General features: G+C 33.5%; 1 protein-coding gene across 9 annotated transcripts in view; it reads left to right on the forward strand.

Moving 5' to 3' along the window:
- Nucleotides 1-21167, forward strand: part of MYCBP2 (MYC binding protein 2) — a 255562-nt gene that overhangs the window by 47875 nt on the left and 186520 nt on the right. For all 9 annotated transcript variants that reach the window (XM_046664365.1, XM_046664367.1, XM_046664368.1 and 6 more), the window contains exons 6-14: nt 4431-4673; nt 4900-4971; nt 6677-6773; nt 10598-10671; nt 10811-10949; nt 12450-12526; nt 13424-13628; nt 15041-15205; nt 17465-17623. In XM_046664365.1, coding sequence (XP_046520321.1) covers nt 4431-4673; nt 4900-4971; nt 6677-6773; nt 10598-10671; nt 10811-10949; nt 12450-12526; nt 13424-13628; nt 15041-15205; nt 17465-17623 — 1231 coding nt within the window. The remainder of the gene's footprint in view (nt 1-4430; nt 4674-4899; nt 4972-6676; nt 6774-10597; nt 10672-10810; nt 10950-12449; nt 12527-13423; nt 13629-15040; nt 15206-17464; nt 17624-21167) is intronic.

A 21167-nucleotide genomic window follows, 5' to 3' on the forward strand; every position in this document is an offset into this window, starting at 1 on the left:
GTCCAAAGGTATATTACCTATTTTGTTCCAAAAAGCTTAATTTGAGAGTTTACAGTAGGGTAAGGATGGTAATACTGTGAGGGGCCTTGTTGAAGGAGATGAAAATCCTTTCTGGAGGGATGAACTCCAGACTTCAGAGGCTTTCCACAGACAAAACACTGCTGCATCTGAGCTCACAAACAAAAAGCACATGGAAAAAGGCACCTTCGTTGAGAGTCAGTAGGAACCAGTATTGATTATAGTAGAATCAATCCTGCGAAGTCTTTATACATTGAAATTATTTGATATAGAACGTAAAATTTATGTGTGTGTGTGTATATGTATATTTAAGAAGGTTAAAGTAATAAAACAAAGTGTCAAAAGTATGATTAAGGAATAAGAATATAAAAAGTAATCAGATCAGAAAGCGAACCAAATTGAACTCCTAGAAATGAAAAACCAAATAATAACAATTAGAGACTTAAAGGATGAGTTAACCAGGGGATAATATAGTTGAAGAAAGAAATAGTGAACTGAGAGATAAAGAGGAAGAATTGTTCAGAGTGCTGCACAGAGAGACAGAGAAATATGAAAGATAAAATGAGAAACATGGGTAGAGCATGAGGAAGTCTAATGTAATCAGTACAATATGAGTTCCACAAGGCAAAAATAGATTTCTGGAGAGGGAACATTTGAAATAATGGCTAAGATGTCCCAGAATTAGTGAATTACATGGAATCCTCAGATTAAGGAAGTCTGATTTCTCTACGTCCTGCCACTGTGTTGGGGAGAGAAAATCAATAGGAGAGAAAAAGGGGAGTCTATCTGAGACTTCTTATTGTAGCACTGGGTTTCCCTGAAACTTCAGCACCTTGGTGGAAAGCGTGAGAGAAATAGAGCCATGTTGAAGACACTGGTTAATTTCTGCTCCCTCCCCAGTCTCCACTAAGATTATAATAAAGAAATTTTCTTTTTAAGTGTAAACTTTTAAGAACAGGACATTTTTGGAAGATAGAAATTAGGGAAAGCTTAAATTTAAGTTCCTCAAGAGGCTAATGTCCTTAGAAAGTATTTTCTAAGAAAATAAATCTTTCTAAATCTTAGAAAGATTTCCAACTAAAACTCCAGATAGGATTGGAATTGGAAATAATGGGTACGTGGAGAGGGGTGGTGAGGGGAAGAGCTAAAAATCAGTTAGAAAATGTGTATAATGAAAAGGTAGTGCACCCCAGGGCACTTCCTCCACCCTTCCCAACTAGGCAACTGCGCTTTTCTCATACCCCTAAGAGTTAGGTTTGCAGTCTAAAGAAATTGAGCCAGACAGGTCACGGGAAACCAGGCACGATGGAGAGTGGAATTGAGGAGGTAGGCTGAAACGGAGATTAAGTGAAAGTCTCTGTATTGATGACGAAATTTCTTAATCCTCACAGAGTTCCCAGTACACTGACAGTGAGGCTTATTATAGCTTCTCTGAAAAAGACTAGCAGATTCTTCTTTGGAGAAAGAGTGAAAAAAGACCCACAGATGCAGACACTTGGGAGGGTCCTGCAATGAAACTGCTAAACTTAGTGTAATCGTTCTGACATGAGCTCACTAACATCAAACCGTATCCACTCACGTCAAGCTTCCTATCAATTTTTTAGTAGCTTACTCTTAAAAATAAGTGTACAGCCAAGTATCACTAGGCTAACATGAAAGATGGAGGTCCTCCAAATCAATAATAATATAATAATAATAATAGTAAAAGAAACTTTGGATAAAAAGAGTGTTGAGAACAGAAGATACTCTAAGAAAATGTAATTCATTAGTTATTATTTTTTTTTTTTTTTGGTGAGGAAGATTGGCCATGAGCTAACATCTGTTGCCAACCTTCCTCTTTTTGCTTGAGGAATGTTGTTTCTGAGCTAACATCTATGCTAGTCTTCCTCCACCTCGTATGTAGGATGCCACTGCTGCATGGCTTGATGAGCGGCGTGTAGGTCCACTCCCAGGCTCCGAACCCATGAACCCCAGACTGCCAAAGTGGAGCACACGAACTTAACCACTACGTCACCCGGCTGACCCTGTAATTAATATTTCGAAGAGGGATAAGAGAAGAAAATTGTTTACATTAAACATCAGTATTCTATTTTTTTAATAACTCAGAGGACAAGAGAGAATTTTTATAAGTTAAAAATAAGATAGCAGCAATGAAAAGAAAGTCAGAGCAGTTAGAAGATCAGGTTGAAGAGGTCCCCAGAAAATAGGAAAAAGAGAGAGAGAGAAAATAGGTGATTTAAAATAAAATTAAAGGATCGATCCGGGAAATCCAGTATCTAATAGGCATTCAAGCAGAGTGGAAGAAATTTCCTAAGAAATCTTATAAGGAGAATTCCTCTACCCCACAGACAGACATTTTCAGATTGACAGAACACATACTGAGTGCTCAACACAATGAATGCAAAAAGATTCACACCAAGGTATAATTTTCCAAATCAGAACACAGATAATAAAGAGACAGCAAAGCTTCCAGAGAGCAAAGACACTTTACGAACCAAAGATCAGGCAGAGTGGCATTGGATCTTTCAAAAGCAATACTGGCGTGGAAAATAACAGAACAATGCCTTCAAAATTCAAAGGGACAATGATGTTCACTAACCCTGGCTCAACCATCAGTCATGTCTGAGGGAAGGTAAAGATGCTTTTGAACATGCAAGGTATGGAACACTTTTAATTTCTATGCCTGCCCCTGTCCTTAGTCTAGACAGGAGCTGGGCTTCACGAGGTGGGTTGCCAAGGGACAAAATTAGAAATGACATGTTTGACTTTATTGAGAGGAGTGTAGGGAAGACTTAGCAAACACAAAAATGGGGCAATTGTTGACTCAACAAAAAAAAGGGAAATTATACACAGAGGCAGATGGAGGATGTTATACAATTTGGCTTAGTTCTGAAACCATGACTACACAGTCAAAGTAAAATGACCTCTGAATATGGATTTAACCAGAAATTATTGTGTATCTCCATTTTGAGAATTTGAGAAGGGAGGAGAGGCATCCTCTTTGGTAATAGACACCGATAGAAAGTATCTGAAAGAAAAAAAAAAAGTTAACAATGGAAGCTTTGGCATATTGTATGGAAATGTGGATATTAATTGTAGATAAAACAGCTGTAAGTTTGGTGTAGCTGTTTCTAGGGAGATAATTTGTAGTATTCAATTATATATAAAAGTTTTCTAAAAATAAAAGTTATGTATTTTGGCTGAGTCACAGGCCTTAAAACTGGAAGGGGAAAAGAATCTCTGTGAACAGTGGGTCAGTTATCCCTTTGAAAGCTCTATCCTCTAGAACAGTACTGTCCAATAGAAATATAATGTAATCTACATATATAGTTAAAATTTTTTTATTAGCCATATTAAAAGGTAAAAAGAAACAGGTGAGGGTAATTTTAATAATGTATTTTACTCAAGTGAGTATATCCAAAAAATAATTTCGACATATAATCAGTATAAATTTATTGATTCCATGTTCTTATGTTTATATGAAGTCTTCAAAATCCAGTTTGTATTGTACATTTAAAGCACACCTCTAGTCACACTAACCACATTTCAAGAACTCAGTAGTCACATGTGGCTAGTGGCTGCCATATTGGACAGTGCAGGTGTAGACCCATAGTTGAGTACAGTGCCCTGGGCTCTGGTCCTGCAGTTGGATGTGTGGCAGTCCTCCTTGGGTGGTGAGAGGCATTTGATGAGGAGCAGAAAGTTTCCTCTAGTGGCAGTGTTGGTCTCATGCTGGTGATTCTGGAGGGCTCATTTACAAAGCCCGGGATTTAACAAGTCTTTGATAAGTATTGGTTAAATGGATGCTGAATGAATACACAGTTAACACAATCAAGTTTTGATATGATGAAAAATTTTTGATGTCAGTGGATATTAGGCATAATGGAGAAGCAAAGTAGAAGAGAAAGACTGGGAATGTTATTTTATCTATGGAAGCAGCACTGTTTCTCTCATGCTTTTGTGCTTCATTATCATGAGTTAGCACGTTAGTGATTATACATATCATACAAAAGAGATCATTTTGGCTTGTGTATTTTCTAATACAACAAATAATTTTATTTCTGTCCAGTGTTTATACTTTTTACTACTCTAGAATGTTTTCATCCACAAAACTTAAAATAATAGCCACTACTGGTTACTTGGTGTTTTGGAGAAACATGCATACGTCAGTGTTTTTGATCAAAAATACAAGTTAATATTCTTTGGCTTTGACATTTTTATCTTGGCGTGCTTGGGATTTGCTTCTTATTGGTGAATTTCTTGTTCATACTTTCTGCTTACATGCCAAGCATGATCATTCCAAACAAATTATTTTCTTATAAATGATGATATATTACTAAATTATTTTTATTTTGTCTGTTCTGTGTTTGGGACATTTAAAAATGTCTTTTTTTTTCTTCTCTTTTGAATAGGTGCCAATGATACTAAATTCACTACAGAGAAGTGTACAGGCAGTGTTGGTGGGAAAAATTCAAATTCAGGACTGGTTCAGCAATGGTATTAAGAAGGCAGCTTTAATGCACAAGTGGCCACTGAAAGAAATATCTGTTGATGAAGATGATCAATGTCTACTTCAGAATGATGGATTTTTTCTTTATCTTTTGTGCAAGGATGGATTATACAAAATAGGCTCTGGATACAGTGGAACAGTTAGGGTAATATGATTCCTTACAGTTCTTAATCATAGCACAAGTTATATCCATACTGAATTGTGTTCTGTTTGTTTTCAACTTCATTTTTAGAGTACCATCTAATTTTGTCATGGTAGTATTTCTTTAAAAATCGTAATGGAAACATATGTATTACATGTCATTTATGCATTTGTTATTTTCCATTGGTTATTAATTGAAACTATTCATAGGCTAACTTTTTATTTTGCAGGGCCATATATACAATTCGACATCTCGCATCAGAAACAGAAAGGAGAAAAAGTCTTGGTTAGGGTATGCTCAGGTAGGAGAATATTCACAACAAACCATACTTTTCTTTCTCATCTTTTAAAACGTGGTTCCTACTTATTTAAGCAATAAATAATACCACTTGTATTTAAACAGGTATGGTATACTTTTAATAACATGGCTGTAACAATGGCATAGTGTAGTGTGAGGAACATTAGCTTAGAATTCATAGGAGGTTTACTTTGGGTTCTAGCCCTGCTTCTTACTAGCTGTGTGACTTTGGACTACTCAGTTAACTTACTCGATCCTCTGTTATTTAGCTGTAAAATGTGAATAAAACTGTCTTCTGTGGGAGTTTTTGTTGAAGTGGGCCTTTAAATAAGAAAGACTGCCTTTGTCATTGGCAAATCTGAATTGGGGATGTATCTGTGCCCTGAGTCCAAATTAGAGCTTCTTCCACAAACTCCTCCATTCTAAGTCTAGATCAGTACCTTCCAGGAAACTGTGTGGCCTACCCAGTAGCCGGCTACCTGCACCTGCATGGAGGATCATACAAAGTATGACCACAGAGAGAAAAGAGCTGGGCCCAGGTTACTTTCTTTTCTTTTCTTTTCTTTTTTGGTGAGGAAGATTCACCATGAGCTAACATCCATTACCAATCTTCCTTTTTTCTTTTGCTTGAGGAAGATTAGCTCTGAGCTAATGTCTGTGCCAGTCTTCTTTTATTTTGTATGTGGGATGCCTCCACAGCATGGCTGGCTGATGAGTGAGTAGGTCTGTGCCTGGGTCTGAACCCACGAAACTGGGCCGCCAAAGCAGAGCACATGGAACTTTAACCACTCGGCTACAGGGCTGATCCCCTCTGTTACTTTCTTAATGCTGTGATCTCATCACCTGACTAACGTGGCCACTTGGGTGTCAACAGCCAGATACATCACTCTCCTCCCATGGAGAGAAGCAAATGAACCATGGCCAAAGGGCTAGAAGTGTTTGTTTCTATATCTTCCCTTCCTGAGAGGTGAAGCCCAAGTTCCCTTGTGGAAGGCTATAGAATAAAGATGTCCCTGTAGACCTGTATTTCCCAGCTCAGAGTTTGTTGTCAGCATCAAATGATAAAAGATTTTTGAAAACTAAAGAAATTATTATTGTTTTTATATGAAAAATAATCCTGTTATATCAACTATTAGGGAGATTTTGAAATTAAATTTTAAATGTCAAATTAATTACTCAATAATTGTCTCTTAAAACTTAACCTGGTTTAAAATGTCTCATCAAACTTTTATTTGCCCCTATTGCATTTTGTCTAAGAAATAATGCCATGGAAAATACATTATTACAGAAATATGTTCAATGGCATATTATGTCACCTAAAACCACTACTCTATTCGTTTTAAAATATTAACCTAAATATTTCATTTTTTTTTTTTAATATTTGTTAAAGTAACAGTGGTCATTTCTATTATTTACTTGTCAAGTGATATAAAAATTTTGAACAAGGTGTGCTGTCCTGTGTAGTATATCTAATATATGTACCTGGGAATATAGTAGATTAAATTGATATGCAGTATTGTACAATTCCTCTTATTGAAGTATATCTGTGTTCTTATATTTTTAATCTGTAATCTATTTTAGACATCAATATTGATGTATTACTGTATCTCAGAAAACTGTAATGCACACCTGTGTGACTACTTTTTCTGCTAAGTTGGTAATGAAAAAATATTTTAACATATAACAACAAAACTTTTTGTTGTTATCAGGGTTATTTATTGTATAGAGATGTGAATAACCACAGCATGACAGCCATAAGAATAAGCCCTGAAACACTGGAACAAGATGGTACTGTAATGTTACCAGGTATGTTACTCAACTAGTCATTTGTTTGCTTTACAGGTGATTTAAGAGATGTGCATGTTAGGCCATTTAGACATATAAAAAATTGATTAGCAAGGAATAGTGCTTGCTTACAAGTAGGTTAAAAAAAATCTTGACATGCGAAACATTTTATAGGCTATATAAAGTTAACGCATGTGAGGAAAACAGACACAGAAATACAGTATAAAGTGTTTTAATTTTTTTTTTTGATTTCCTACTTGCTTTATTTATTTATTTTTTATTGCGTAACATTTGTTTTCAAATTCTTGTCCATCTGTAGTCTGATCCCCTTGTCCCACCAAGACTGTTTCAGCGCTGAATTATTGGGGTGTTATTTTACACTGCTCTTAATAAAACCAAAACTCCAGCTCTCATATAGCCTGATATAAAGAACCTTCTGTTTACTTTTACTTTAACGACAGTGCACTTTGGGTTCACATCTTTATTTTAAAGGATTTTTAGAGACAGATTTTAGGATTGTTCAGGAATTTTTTTTTAATTCCATCATTTATACTTTTTAATAATACTCAGATAAGGCATGTTGAACATAATTCATTTGGCTTTATAATTTTGAGGTTGTACGTAGTGTTTATGACTCAAATCACTCTGCTGTCTAAATTCTGAGGCAGTGGGTCTTAAATTTTGTGAAACACTGGGCAAATACATAATATATTCTCTATTGTAAGGGCTTTGAATTTGCATATACCTTTAATACATTCTAAAGGAGTTTGTTTATATTAAAATCTTGAATGTGTAATGTATCTATCAGTAATTTCATGGTAAGCAGCCTTATTACTTCTGGGCACTTGGCCATCTGAAGGATGATTGAGAGCTACTTCTGAAGAACACATTGAGGAGGATAATTACTCCCAGGCTGCTTGTTAATCTTTAAAATATTCTTATAACTTCGTCAAACATTTATTTGAACATTGTTATGGATACATATATCCAAATTAGTGTACATGACACCATGTTAAGGTAAATGCCACTTTTTGTATATTTCACAAGTAAAGCTACTTTGGAAAACTAATGACTTATTAAAGCCATTTTGTAGATAACTGTTTGTTTTCTGATATGTCTACAGGGTTGTTTTTTTTTTTAATCATCATAAGTCCTGGGCCATGTCTCTGGTCCTAATAATAATAATAATAATAGTAATAATGATAATAAATATTTTTAAATGATAACATGCCCCCTCATATATATACATATATTAAAAGTAATCATATTTATTGTCTAAGTATCATGTAAGCAAAAAAATCAAAATTAACTGTAACCCCACTTACCATATATAAACACTATTAACTTATTGGTGAATATCCTTCCTGTCTTTTTCCTATGTATGTGTGTACATATTTGTAAAAAAGTGATCATATGCTACATATTGCTTTTTTAACCTTTCTTTTTCACTTAATATTCTGAATATATTTCCAGGCTGTTAAATAGTCTTCTACAACATCATTTTAATGTTTTAAAATGTATGCCACTGATTAATATATTGGAATGGAAGTTCCCTCCAATTTTTTGCCATATAGATTACACTATAATGAGCATCCCTATCACTCTGTCTTTGTGTAAGTCATTTTAGGATAATGTCCTGGAAGAAGAGTTCTTAACTCCCTGCCACCAACAGATGGATACTAATATAAAAGATTTACTTCTGAGAAACCCTGATCATTTAATAGAGATTGTGACTGAGAAGACCATTTGAAAATGGTTTACCTACAGCTGTTTTATTTATTCTACCATGATAAAAATTGACTTGTTAATGTCCTCATTCAGTTTAAATCCTTCTATGTCATTTAACATATGAAATGCAGCTTTTAACAATACAAGTGTGTCTTTCTGTGTTTCATAAATAAGTGCCATATTCATGGTGAAGAATGAACCAAACTTTGGGAAGATAGTCCCATGTTGTGTGTCTTCTGAACTGGCAGATGTTGCTTGATGTTTTCCTGAAGATGCTGCCTTCTAACACTACATGATGGATAAAGAGAAAATCTTTTTGAAATCACACAGCAGGAAGATGTGCCCTCAAGCTTGAAGAAACCGTTGTCATTTTTCCGTTTCTTTGACCTGGACTGCAATTTCTTCAATAGTACTTTTTTTTTTAATTAGGGGCAAGTCTGCTCTGTAGCTTTCCCATCAAGAAGGAGCAGGAGTGAATTTTGAGGTTTATAGATGGTAATGAATACCATGTTTAAAAGTGACATAAATCTGGTAATTCCTTGAGCTTCGTGTTCCAACCTGTCTTACAGTCTAGTTTAGAAATAAGTTATTTTCAACCTAGCATTGACGAACGTAAAACATACTTTTTTTTCTTCTGTTAATTGTCATTTTGGCCTGTATATGTTGGCATACCTTTTATATTGTATCTTTATGTTATTTACTCTTCATGTCTGGTGACATGTTGCCTCAGATCATGAGGGTTTTTGCCACTCTTCTTGCGCCGCTTCACTCCTCACCCCTGCGTTTATCTGAAATTATAATGAGTTTTTCTTCTTTGCTTTTTAGTTTAAAATCTTACTGCTTAGAGCTTGAGAAGCATCTTTCTTGCGCCTCTTTGTATTCTGTACAGTGGACTAGGAACTCTTTCTTTCGATTTCTCCTCTCTTTGATTACCAAGTCTCTTGGGCTACCAGTGGGCCTTGTCTCCCAGTTTCTATTTCCAGTTTGTGATCACTGAATTCTCTATTTGGTAAGGGTCTGCCTGTGTTTTGCATATTTATAATAAGGAAGTATGCTAGTATGAAGCTCCTGGGCAAAGATATAGAGTAATCCAGCTTATTTGGGTGGGCTCATTACTGCATTCCAAAAACAGAATTTTATGTTTTGTTGATTCAGGTACAAATAGAAATGAAATATGTTTTTTTGGTATTCTAATTAATGGAGAGATTCATCCTAGTTCTCTGCAGTTATTTTGGGAAGTGTGTGTGCTTTTATACTTGCTTGCTGAACATTTTTTTCAAAAGGATCAAGTTTATACTTAGATGTTGATTTTGCTTGTAGTTTCATGTTATTTAGTAGCAATCACTAACACATGTCCAGTGGTCCTTCTATAATACTGGTATCCCTTGTTACAGTCAGGTTTGTGCATTATTTTGCTCAAAATATATAGTGTACTGTTCCACAGAGATATATACAGTATTGACAAAATATGGTATTCCAGCCAAAATATGAGCCCTTTCAGACAAAAAGAAACACATAAGCATAGCTTTGTCTGTTCTATAAAGGATGAACACTTAAAAAGTGTATGGCATCCTAAATGCTAAAAATACTGGGATAAGCATTAAACTTCTAAGTGGAAACTGAACGACCAGTTCTAGTTTATAAAGCAAGGGATATCTGTAGTTGGACACCATAGACCTCAAATACAGAAGCTTTAGGTCTATCTGTATTTTTCTGTGACACTAATGACTGTGATGTATGTCTGAGGGTAGAGTGTTGCCTACATTGCATGTGTTGGTATTGAAATGATTATAACTAATATTATAGTTTTGTTCATCGTGGTGCATGTTTATTATCAGACTACATCTAATATTAATTCATTTTGAAATTAGGTGAGCTCTCAGGTCCTTGATTATGGAAGATTTATAAGTGTAAGCACAAAATATAATAAGTATTATTAGCTGAATTATTTAGTTTCTGCTAATTTCTAATTCTTTATTAAAAAGCACTATCTCTCTTTGAGTTTAAGTTTATCCTTATTGCGTGGAGAACTCTCATTCTGACTTCAACAGAGGAATAAAGTCATTTTGTGAGTTATTTATATTGTAATATAATTACCTTTTTCTTCTTTTGCACAGATTGCCACACTGAAGGTCAAAATATTTTATTCACTGATGGAGAATATATTAATCAGATAGCTGCTTCAAGAGATGTAAGTACTCTGAATCATGATTATCTGGTGTAAATGGAATCTCTCTCTCATAAATTATCTGATTTTTATTAGATGGAATATAGAGCCTTAAATGACCAATTTATGCAATATAATAATGTGGATATTTTATTTCTTTTAGGATGGCTTTGTTGTCAGAATATTTGCCACAAGCACTGAACCTGTGCTACAACAAGAATTACAGCTTAAATTGGCCAGAAAATGCTTACATGCCTGTGGTATCTCACTATTTGATCTGGAAAAGGACTTGCATATTATAAGTAAGATGGTCAAATAAGCCTTTCTGCCATATTTTAATTTTCAAATTCTGTATTTTTTTGAAAATTAACATTATGTTTTCAGTAGTGTAGCTTATATTTTAACCGCTATTTTGCTCTTTGTTACTGTAAAGCAACTTTAGAATTAATATGCATAAGTAAATAAATATGGTCTTTAAAACAGAATCTGGTATGTGAACACCATTTTAAGGAAGTGACTGATAATTTCCATTTTTACTTTGAATAGAGAGCAAAAGAAAATAAATTTACATTTGATAAGAATTATAGACAGACAATACTTGTGTATGTCATTAGTTTATATGCTTCATCTTTAATTATTTAAAATTTTGAAAACTTCTGTTGTAAATGTTACTGCAATAATATGCATAGTTCTCTCATTGAAACCTTTAATTTTTATTTGAGCGTATTTTCAGGATAACCATAAAATGATCCCATAGGTTATGAAAATGATAATTGGCCTGACAAACTGATTAATAATCTTTCATTTGGATATAGAAATACAGACAACCACAGAGTACTTCTCAGGCTTAGTATTCTTACTCTTGCAGTGTCATAGTAGTAATTTAGGATCACTAGTTCCCATGAGGGTCTCAAAATTGGTCTGCCATGCTACGGATTTAATTGTGCCATTTTTTTTAACTATGGGATTCTTTGTAAGACCACCTTTTTGACTGATATCTCGTTAAACTTCATAAATTTGACATTAGTCATTTACTTTGCATATTTTATTTAATTATGTAGTATTTTTCTAATTCTTCCGTAGAAAAATATTGAATTGAAATTATAGTTTTTAAATTTAAAAAGCTCATAAACTGATTAGTAGTTTGTATAATTGGACAAAATCATAAGATGTGTAATATATAATTATTTACTTATAGTGTTATAATTTGAAAATGTGCATAAGGGTCTGTGTGTGTATATGTTTGCATATGTATTCAAATTCATGGAGTAGGTACATGAAATGTTCTTCTGTAGAAAAAGTACGAAACAGGGAATCTGAAATATCTTAATTCAAATATCTGCATCGCATTGTTCAAGCCCGAATGACTCTGTGTCTGGACTAACCTAAGCATGCTTTATGTTTGCTCATTTGTAAACTGGACAATATAGTTGTGAGGATCAAATAGGCTAAGTTCATGCATTCTTTAATGCCTGATACCTAGTAGATGCTCAACAAAAGTTTGGCGTTCATTAATTCAAGGAATATTGCTGACATTGATTTAAAAATATTTTTCTATATTTAAAAAATTAGTTTGGCACTACTGTGGAGCAAATAGAGAAGCTTATGGTAACTTTGTTTTTCCTTGGAGTAGTGTACCTATTGTTAATGTTTTTTTTAAATTCAGGCACATGACATGTTTCGTCATCCTTTGAGATTTATTAATTGAACTGATTTTTTAATCACCCAAAATAGTACAAGTTGTACTTGAAATTATTCATGTTAAAAAATAATGGTATTTATTAATCTTGTTGTATTATCAGGTACAGGATTTGATGAAGAGTCAGCAGTTCTTGGTGCCGGACGAGAGTTTGCATTAATGAAAACAGCAAATGGAAAGGTAGATTACTCTTTTAGGCTTAAAAATTAATATTCTCTGCTTTAGGAGACAGTCAGTTGATTCATTTATGTAGTTCACATGTTTAAGCATCAAATTTTAATTTTGTTTAAAAACATTTAAATTTTGATTTAAAATTATTTTATGTTGTTTTATATGGTAAAATTTTATTCATGTTGAAATAATATGAAAGAAAATTGTGACATTTAAGATTATGAGACTTTATAAACTTTATCAAACGTTACATTTTTACAAATATTTAATTTTAATTATGGAGTTCTTTATATAATTTTTTGAGCTGAGGTGAATTCACATTTTGTGTTTATTTTGATGAATAGGCTATCCATTGCAAATTTCTCAAAATGTGCAGAAATACACAGACTACAACTTGGGGGAAGTAGGAGCATGAATAATTAAGTTATAGATTGTAGAGGTCAATCTATAGAGAGGGAAGCTTCTTTCTTCTCTAGTGGGTGTGGCAATAAAGTAAGATAAGTAAGTAAAAGAATTCTGAAAGTTAAAATTACTAGTCTAATAGAGTATATGTGTATCTAGGGCTTTTTATGCTGTGAAAAACGAATTGAGAATTTTATGAATTCCCTCCTGTTGTGAGTTTGGGGTATATTTATTCATATCTATTCAGGATACTTAGAATGAAAGATTATAAATATCCTGAGTAGATATGAAAAAATTATTATGAACTGTGTCTTTTTGGAAAAATATGCCTATTTCTCTCCTGTGGAGCTCACAGAAGTCAAATAGTGTTAAAACAGGGTTTGGATTCTTGTTATTTTTGTTTTTTGGTGAAGTATGGAAGTTTTTTTTCTCTCGTATGAAACCTGGTGCACTACTCCAAAAGGCATTATAATTCTGTTTTTTTCTTTTTTTTTGATATATAAGATATATTACACTGGCAAATACCAGAGTCTTGGAATCAAACAAGGTGGTCCTTCAGCAGGAAAATGGGTTGAGTTACCAATTACAAAATCTCCAAAGATTGTACACTTCTCAGTTGGACACGATGGCTCTCACGCACTTTTAGTTGCAGAAGATGGAAGCATCTTCTTTACAGGATCTGCTAGTAAAGGAGAAGATGGAGAGTCAAGTAAGTTGACTGGTCAAATGGACCTTCAGTAAAAATACTGTGGAATTTATTAAGATAAGGTATATCAATTTCAATAGCACTAACCTCACCAAGTTAATAGAGGATTTTACTTGGGGGCATATTTGGTTAATGGTGGTGCTATACTTTTCCTTAAAGAATTATGATTGCTGATTTCACTCTAGAGTTCATGTTCGTGAATTTTTACATGGTTTATGGATACATGGCTATTCATCTACTTTGTCAGTTGATGTTACTTTTAAAAACTGACTGACTTCAATGTATTGTTTTAGGTAACCCAGAATTTTGGAAGGAATAAATATTACAGAATGAAGTAAACTTTATATAACCTCATGTAATAATGTTAGTTATGGATCACTGTTCTTGGTGTTATTTCTTTCTGATGCAGTCATTCCTAAGCAATGAAAAAACAATTTTATCTCTTATCTTCCCTATACTTCTGTTCAGTCTTCCTCAACGTGTCATTTTATTTCTTTTTGTAACTTTTCATATACTTTATGCATTGTAGCAGAGCATGGTAGCATTTTATGAGGATTAGGTTTGAAGTCAACATCTAATGTAAAAACTGTGAGTAAATAAAAGTTACCCTGAAAAACATCCCTTAAAATAGCCTGAAGTGTCTTACCATATCTCAGAAACGTCACCACAATCAGTTTTTCCTTCTAGCATTCAGAAGACATCGTTCTTCTTTGCTTGAGCACCAGATAATGTAGTTGCCGTATGTTTGTAAATGGATCATGTTATATGAAAAAATATAATGGTGTTTTAAGTTCCAGAATTGTACCCAGCACAGCAATATGTTTTTGTTCCAAAAGGCATCTGCCAACTGGAGTCGACTGGAGGAACAGAAGATTGCTGTTTCCCATCTTTTGCTCATTTCAGGGTTTTAGTTTTTGAGAGCAGAGGCTGCTTGAATCACTCACATTTAAATTTCTTCGTTCTCCCTCCATTTGTATATCTCCCTTCCTTACAATCTCTCGTTGACTAGGTGTTGATTTTACTTTCTAGGCTCTAGCATAAGAATACATGTGAGCAGAGTTTGAGGAAAAAGGGAACTTTTTTATATACACGATAATGGAATGGTGTTGATTATGTAAGTAGCTAAGCTAGAGATTGTGCTTTCCAGAAGTTTGGTAGGAAATTGGTGTTTCCCGTTGGGAATTCCAGTGTGCTACAAAGAAGAGGATCTGACAGTGATAGCCTAAATATTAATTAACCAGATGAGGCTTGTAGGTTGATTCATTTTAATTGACATGTTGGGAAGCCCAGGCCTTTGTGAAAATACGTAAATAAAGTGTATCATAAATGCAAATAATGTTTTTTTCCTTGGCTTTCTATGTCATTATTTTTATTTGTACATGGATGCTTTAAATTAATTTTATTTATTTTTTAAGCTAAGAGCAGACGGCAATCAAAACCTTATAAACCTAAAAAGATAATTAAGATGGAAGGAAAGATTGTGGTGTATACGGCCTGCAATAATGGAAGTAGTTCTGTTATTTCTAAAGATGGAGAGCTGTACATGTTTGGAAAAGATGCCATTTACTCTGATAGTTCAAGTAAGTTAAACTTAAATGCCGTTTTGCTTTTATACAAAGAAAGTCCAGGACTAGACATTATGAATTGCAAGATATGTCTAGAAAATTAACATTTGTAGCGTGCTTTTTCTACATTTTTCACATCTCTTTCCAAGTACAACATTTTGTGATTCCTTCCTGTCTTACTGCTGGGAACACTGTTGCTGGTTTTGGGGAAAGCTAATCATGGGATATGGCTAGTGCAGCTCCACCCTAGCTGTTACTTTCTCTGGAAAGCTTTCCATAGACTCAGTTAGATGCTCACGTGACATGTTCCTGGTAGTACCCTGGGAAATGCTTTTTATAACGTAGTTGATTTATGATTGGTGGATTAATCATCTCTTCCTGTTAGGTAGTTAGGGAGGGATTCTCTCTCTCTTATTTACTGTTAGATCCTCAGTGCCCAGCACAGCATCTGGTGCATGGGAGAGTCTTAGGAGTTACTTAAGTGGCTGAGTGACTGATAAACCAAAAGTAGTAGATATAAAGGATGGAACCAGCCAAATAAAGAGTTTTATATTTATAAACACTAATCTCAAAAACTTGTCATATTTGGTTGCTGGATTTTCTTTCTAGCACTTCGAAGTGAGTATAATAATTGTGGTAACCAACTTGGAAGGACGTTATGTGAGGTAAATGTGTAAAGCCTGTGAATTTCTTTGTCAAAAGGAAACCAGAATTAGGAAGTTTCTGATTGGAAATTTAAGTGATTATCTCATGCTGGGGAAATGACATACATCAAACATAAATAGCAATTAATTATTAAGTTGAACTGTACTCAGGTGATATGAGAGTTGGCTTAATGTGGTAATATTTAGGTTCTAAGTGGCCTCAACGGTCAGAGTGAATCAAAATTTTGGGGTGGGCTTGTGTATAGTTTAAAAATAGTATTCAATATAACTATTGCTTGCTAAAGTCCTCTTGACTAAGGCTGATGGAAATTTGTGCATTTATTCAACATGTATTTCTTGAGCACAGATAATATGTCAGGAATTGGTGGACCAGACAGATGTGATCCCTTTCTTTTTGAGGATGTGAGAAACAACTGGGCATTATAGAACTTAAATATTAGAGACGTGTGGCTTTATGGTTATGGATATAGACTCAGATCCTGGCACCGCCACTTTTTAGTTGGCTAACTAGCTTAAATTACTTAACTTTTCAGAGCTTGCTTCCATTTTTTTTCCCACTTGCAAAAGGGAGCTAATGACAGTACCTGCTTCGTATGGTTGTTATAAGATTACAGGAGATAATGCTTATGAAATGCTTAGCACAGAGCCTGGCACATGTAAGGGCTCAAGACATGTCAGCTAGTGCTGTTAATTATAATAAATACTGTTGCTATATATGTATATCTCTTTCAAGTATGCTAAATACTGAAAATGGGAGTTTTCAGAAGTACTTAACAAAAAGACCTAAGCTAGTATAGAGTGGTAGAGAAGGTCACCTTAAGGAGGTGATATCTGAGCTTATAATGTAGAATAGTTTTCCCAAAGTGTATACAAGAATTATATTGTTTGTAATTTAAATAAAAGAAGTACTTTAATTTTTGAAAAAGTGTTTTTATTTTAGTGTATGTTGGAAAAAATCTTTTTTTACTGTTATTACTACTTGAAAAGGGTAAAAATGCTTCAGTCAATTTAAAATTGATGCAAAAAATATTAAAAGATAATATGGATGGCACTTGGATATAGCAAGTTTATGAAAGTAATATGTGAATAAGTGAAGTTTAGGAACTAGCTTTGTATTAGATTGTGGAAGAAAGCATTGTAGGTTAAAAAGGATTGAAAGATACAGCTTTGAAAAATCGCAGGTTTCTACAAAAACAATGTTATTTCAGTATACTCTAGTGAGTGTTTTACTGAGGTATGACGTGATTTTAGGCTTCTTTGTGACCAGGAAAATTTGAGAACTAACTAGTGACCCTTCTGAGAATTGCTGACAGGTGTTGCCGTCTAGAGCAAGCATTCAGGAGAAGCGAGCTTGAGCTAATGCCACAGGAAAGATTTGTCCCACATCTGGGTGATAATATTTTAAGCTTTTGAAGGTTCATTACAAAATTACAGAATTGATATACCCTTTCAGTCTTTTGACCACTTATTTCCAATTTTGGTGGGTTATTTTATCCCAGAAATGAAAAGTTCTGCATTGGAATGGTCCTTTTACATTACTGGTGATTTACTAGGCTCAAGAAAGCCTTTTTTGTTGTTGTTTCTTACCAAATTTGTATCTTTCCTATAGGTTTGGTAACAGATTTGAAGGGCCATTTTGTAACTCAGGTAGCTATGGGCAAAGCTCATACTTGTGTTTTAATGAAGAATGGAGAAGTTTGGACATTTGGTGTAAATAATAAAGGACAGTGTGGACGAGATACTGGTGCCATGAACCAAGGCGGGAAAGGTAGGTGTTGAATGTGTGGATATTAAAGTTTGTGTTGTCTTTTTATTAGTTTTGCAGAACAACATGGTGAAGAATTGTACTCTTTTCAAAACAAATGACTCTTTGATTTCATACTTATAAATTCGGAAAACCACTGCATTTCTTGTTTATTGGACAGTATATCTCTGGAATAATCCAGTATACTTTAGACTTTTAATTTCTGAGCAAATGATCTTGCTTACTTTTGTATTCTTCTTAGTTTTATATAAAATATAATAGTACCTTTTTGACTTAGCATTTTTGGTGACTAAATTATTTCAGAAAAGTGCATTCCTTAAACTCTTTGTTATTAGCTGCTTTTATACATGTGTTTTTAGTTTTAACCATTTTTGGCAACAGTCTGTCTGTTTAATATTATCTTCCTGTCTAACAGCACACACTACCTGTAATTTAATCATTTCTTGACAACTAAGAATGATCCTTAAGAATGCTTGACCTTTATCAAGAACTCCATTGCAGATGCACTGTATCCTTTGCCCCAACACTCAGTCTATTGAAGGGAATAAAAAGGTTTATCCTTTGCCATGCTCGTTGTGGTCTTCTTTTGGAAATAGTTTGTGTCTACATCATGCTGTTCTCAATTTTTATTTCTAGCTGCTGTCAGTACTATCCTGTACCGTTCACTCCAATTTCTGGTTTTCTGTTTTTAATTTTGTGTGGGCTGGAGAATAGGAAATAGATACGTATTATTAGAACTAAGCATTGAACTGTGTTTAAAGTACAAATGAGTCAGAGGATTAATATTGGTATAAATTTACAAAAACAAATTTAGCAGTTTTGGGGCCTTTTTGGTGGCAGACTTATCTGGATATCAAGAGCTCACTGTTTTGTTTTGTTTTTTTTTTCCCTTGCCATATTTATATGTGTGCGTATTTAAAATGCTTTAGTTTTTAAAAAAGCAAGTTTGTCAGAGCATATTGATTTTTTTTAAAAAAGGGAAAACAAAAGAAAGAAAAAAAATGGATTACTGCAAAATGGAAATATTTTTTCTATCTGCTAAACTAATGAATTGTAGCTTTGGATAATACCTGCTAGGCAAAGAGGAGAGAAGCAGTTTGCTTTTCTATATATAATATAAATATATATTCAAATCATATTTTATAAAAGTTCTGAACTGAACAAAATTGTTTATTGTTCCGAAACTCTTTTATGCAAATTTGGCATACATTTACACCTATGTTATGGATTCTTAATGTAAATTTTGTAATAACTAAAATAAAATTATTAAAAGGTTTTCTACTTAATAGAAATCACACCCACTCTGTTTATAAGTGATGAATTAGAAAGCAGGGTAGTAGTGTAAGACATATAATGAATACAGATTGCACAGTCATAAAGAACATAAAGGGATTGTTTAAAAGTTGTTTTTAAAAAAAACAGGAATAGTACAGAAAATAGTATTTAAATATTAAAAATTGTGTATCTACCACCATGTCTTATCATTTGTCAGTAAAAAAAAGAGAAACTATAAGATTCAAGTGTCCTGTATTCCCTTTCCAAGGTTTGCTATTATACTCCATCTCTCCAGAACTAACCACTATCATGACTTTATTAATATCCTCTCAGTCAGTTCCTATATTTTTACTTGTTCTTAGATATTTTATATGTAGAAAATATTTATACTCATGTATTTTCCACATAAAAATAAGATTTTTTATAAGGCTAACCTATTCATATTTTTCTGTAAATTTTTTTGTCTCACCATTTTCTTTGAAATATATTTAAGTTGATACATATAAATCTAGATGATTCATGTTAACTGCTGTGTAGTAAACCACACCACCAACATACCACACCTTATTCTCCTGCTGATAGAGTTTATTTCCAATTTTTCATTATTGTAAATAATTTTAAGACCTCCTCCATGTTTTCTGGCACACGTGTGTGAGAATTTCTCTAGTGTAATTGTGTTGTAGATTTCAGCTTTGTTAGATTTTTCTTGGAAGAGGTTGTACCAATTTATACTCCTACCAGTAGAGTTTAATTTTTCACATCACTCCAGTAGTTAGTATTGACAGACTCTGATTTTGGTCAGTTTAATAGCTATAACATTGTATTCCATTGTAATTTTTTATTTGTTATATTCAAGTATAACATACATGCAGAAAAATACACGTAGCATAAGTGTACATCTTGATGAATTTTCACGAACTGAACACATTCATGTAATCAGCACCCAGATCAAGAAATAGTATATTACCAGCACTCCAGGAAGCCCCCTTTCCAATTACAGTCTACCTCTCCAGTTAACACCAGAAGTTAGTTTTGCATGCTTTTGTACTTTATCTAAGTGGAATCATGTGAATGAACTCTTTGGTGCCTAGTTTCTTTCCACTCAACTTTATGTTTATGAGATTCATCTATATTGTTACAAGTAGTTATAGATTATTCATTCTCATTGTTGTATAGTATTAAATTGTATGAATATACCACAGTTTTAAAATCTTTTCTAGTATTATGGACATTCGGATAGTTTCTAGTTTTGGTTATTATGAATAGTATTGCCGTGATCATTGCTAGTAAATGTCAGTGAAAACATGTATGCATTTCTTCTGGGTATATAACTAGGAGTAGAATTGCCAGGTCTCTCATTTTTCTTTTAATTTGCATTCCCTTGATTATTAATAGTGAGTTAGACTATCTCTTCAAACTTCTTATTTTGCTTGCCTTTTTCTTACTGATTTGTAGGAATTTTTTATGTATTATGTTGTATGTGTTGCAGATATCTTTGACTAACTTGTGGCTTATCTTTTACATTTACTGATGGTTTCATTTGTTGTAAATAATTTTTAAATTTTGCTGACAAGTTTTTCATTCTTTTTCTTTATAAATTTTTGCTTTGTGTAGTCAAGTTGGGGCCTTTATTTCCCATATCAGTTAAAATTAGTTTTTGTACTTGGCTTTGAGATTGGGATTGCTTTGAATTTAGAGATTAATTTGAGGGTAATATTTATGGTCCTGTTGGGATGACTAAATGAGTAATACGTGTATATCCAGGTACAAGTAAGTGCTCAATATATTTTAGTTATTGTTAAAATAGAGTCACTCAGGCCGTCTTCAGGATTGCTTTATTCTAACTCTAGACATAGTTATCCAATACTTGGTTGTCTAATTTCCCAGCCTGTCCATAGATTACAAGTGGCAAAAATAAAGTAAGGCTGTATATTCTATGAGTTCGTTTCTTGATTAGACAGACATATACTGAGACTGTTACAAGTCTAAGTGATGAAAGAATAACATTGACTAAGAATAAGAGATATAGCAAGGTATAACCTTGCCTTTGAGAATCTAAGTCTAATAGGAAAGACAAACATAACTAATTACTTGATTCCTGCAGACTTTCTCGTTCATTATCTGCTGTTATAGTACTACATGTTTCTTCATAGTCCTGTCACATTTGTATGTTTTCACTTTTCTGTATGGTTATTAATGACATTAATTCTGTATATATTGATGTCTATCTCTCTCCTTAGATTATAAGTTTAATAATAGCTCATTATCATAG

The sequence above is a fragment of the Equus quagga genome, chromosome 6 (assembly GCF_021613505.1).
Source record: "Equus quagga isolate Etosha38 chromosome 6, UCLA_HA_Equagga_1.0, whole genome shotgun sequence".
Classification (NCBI taxonomy): Eukaryota; Metazoa; Chordata; class Mammalia; order Perissodactyla; family Equidae; genus Equus; species Equus quagga.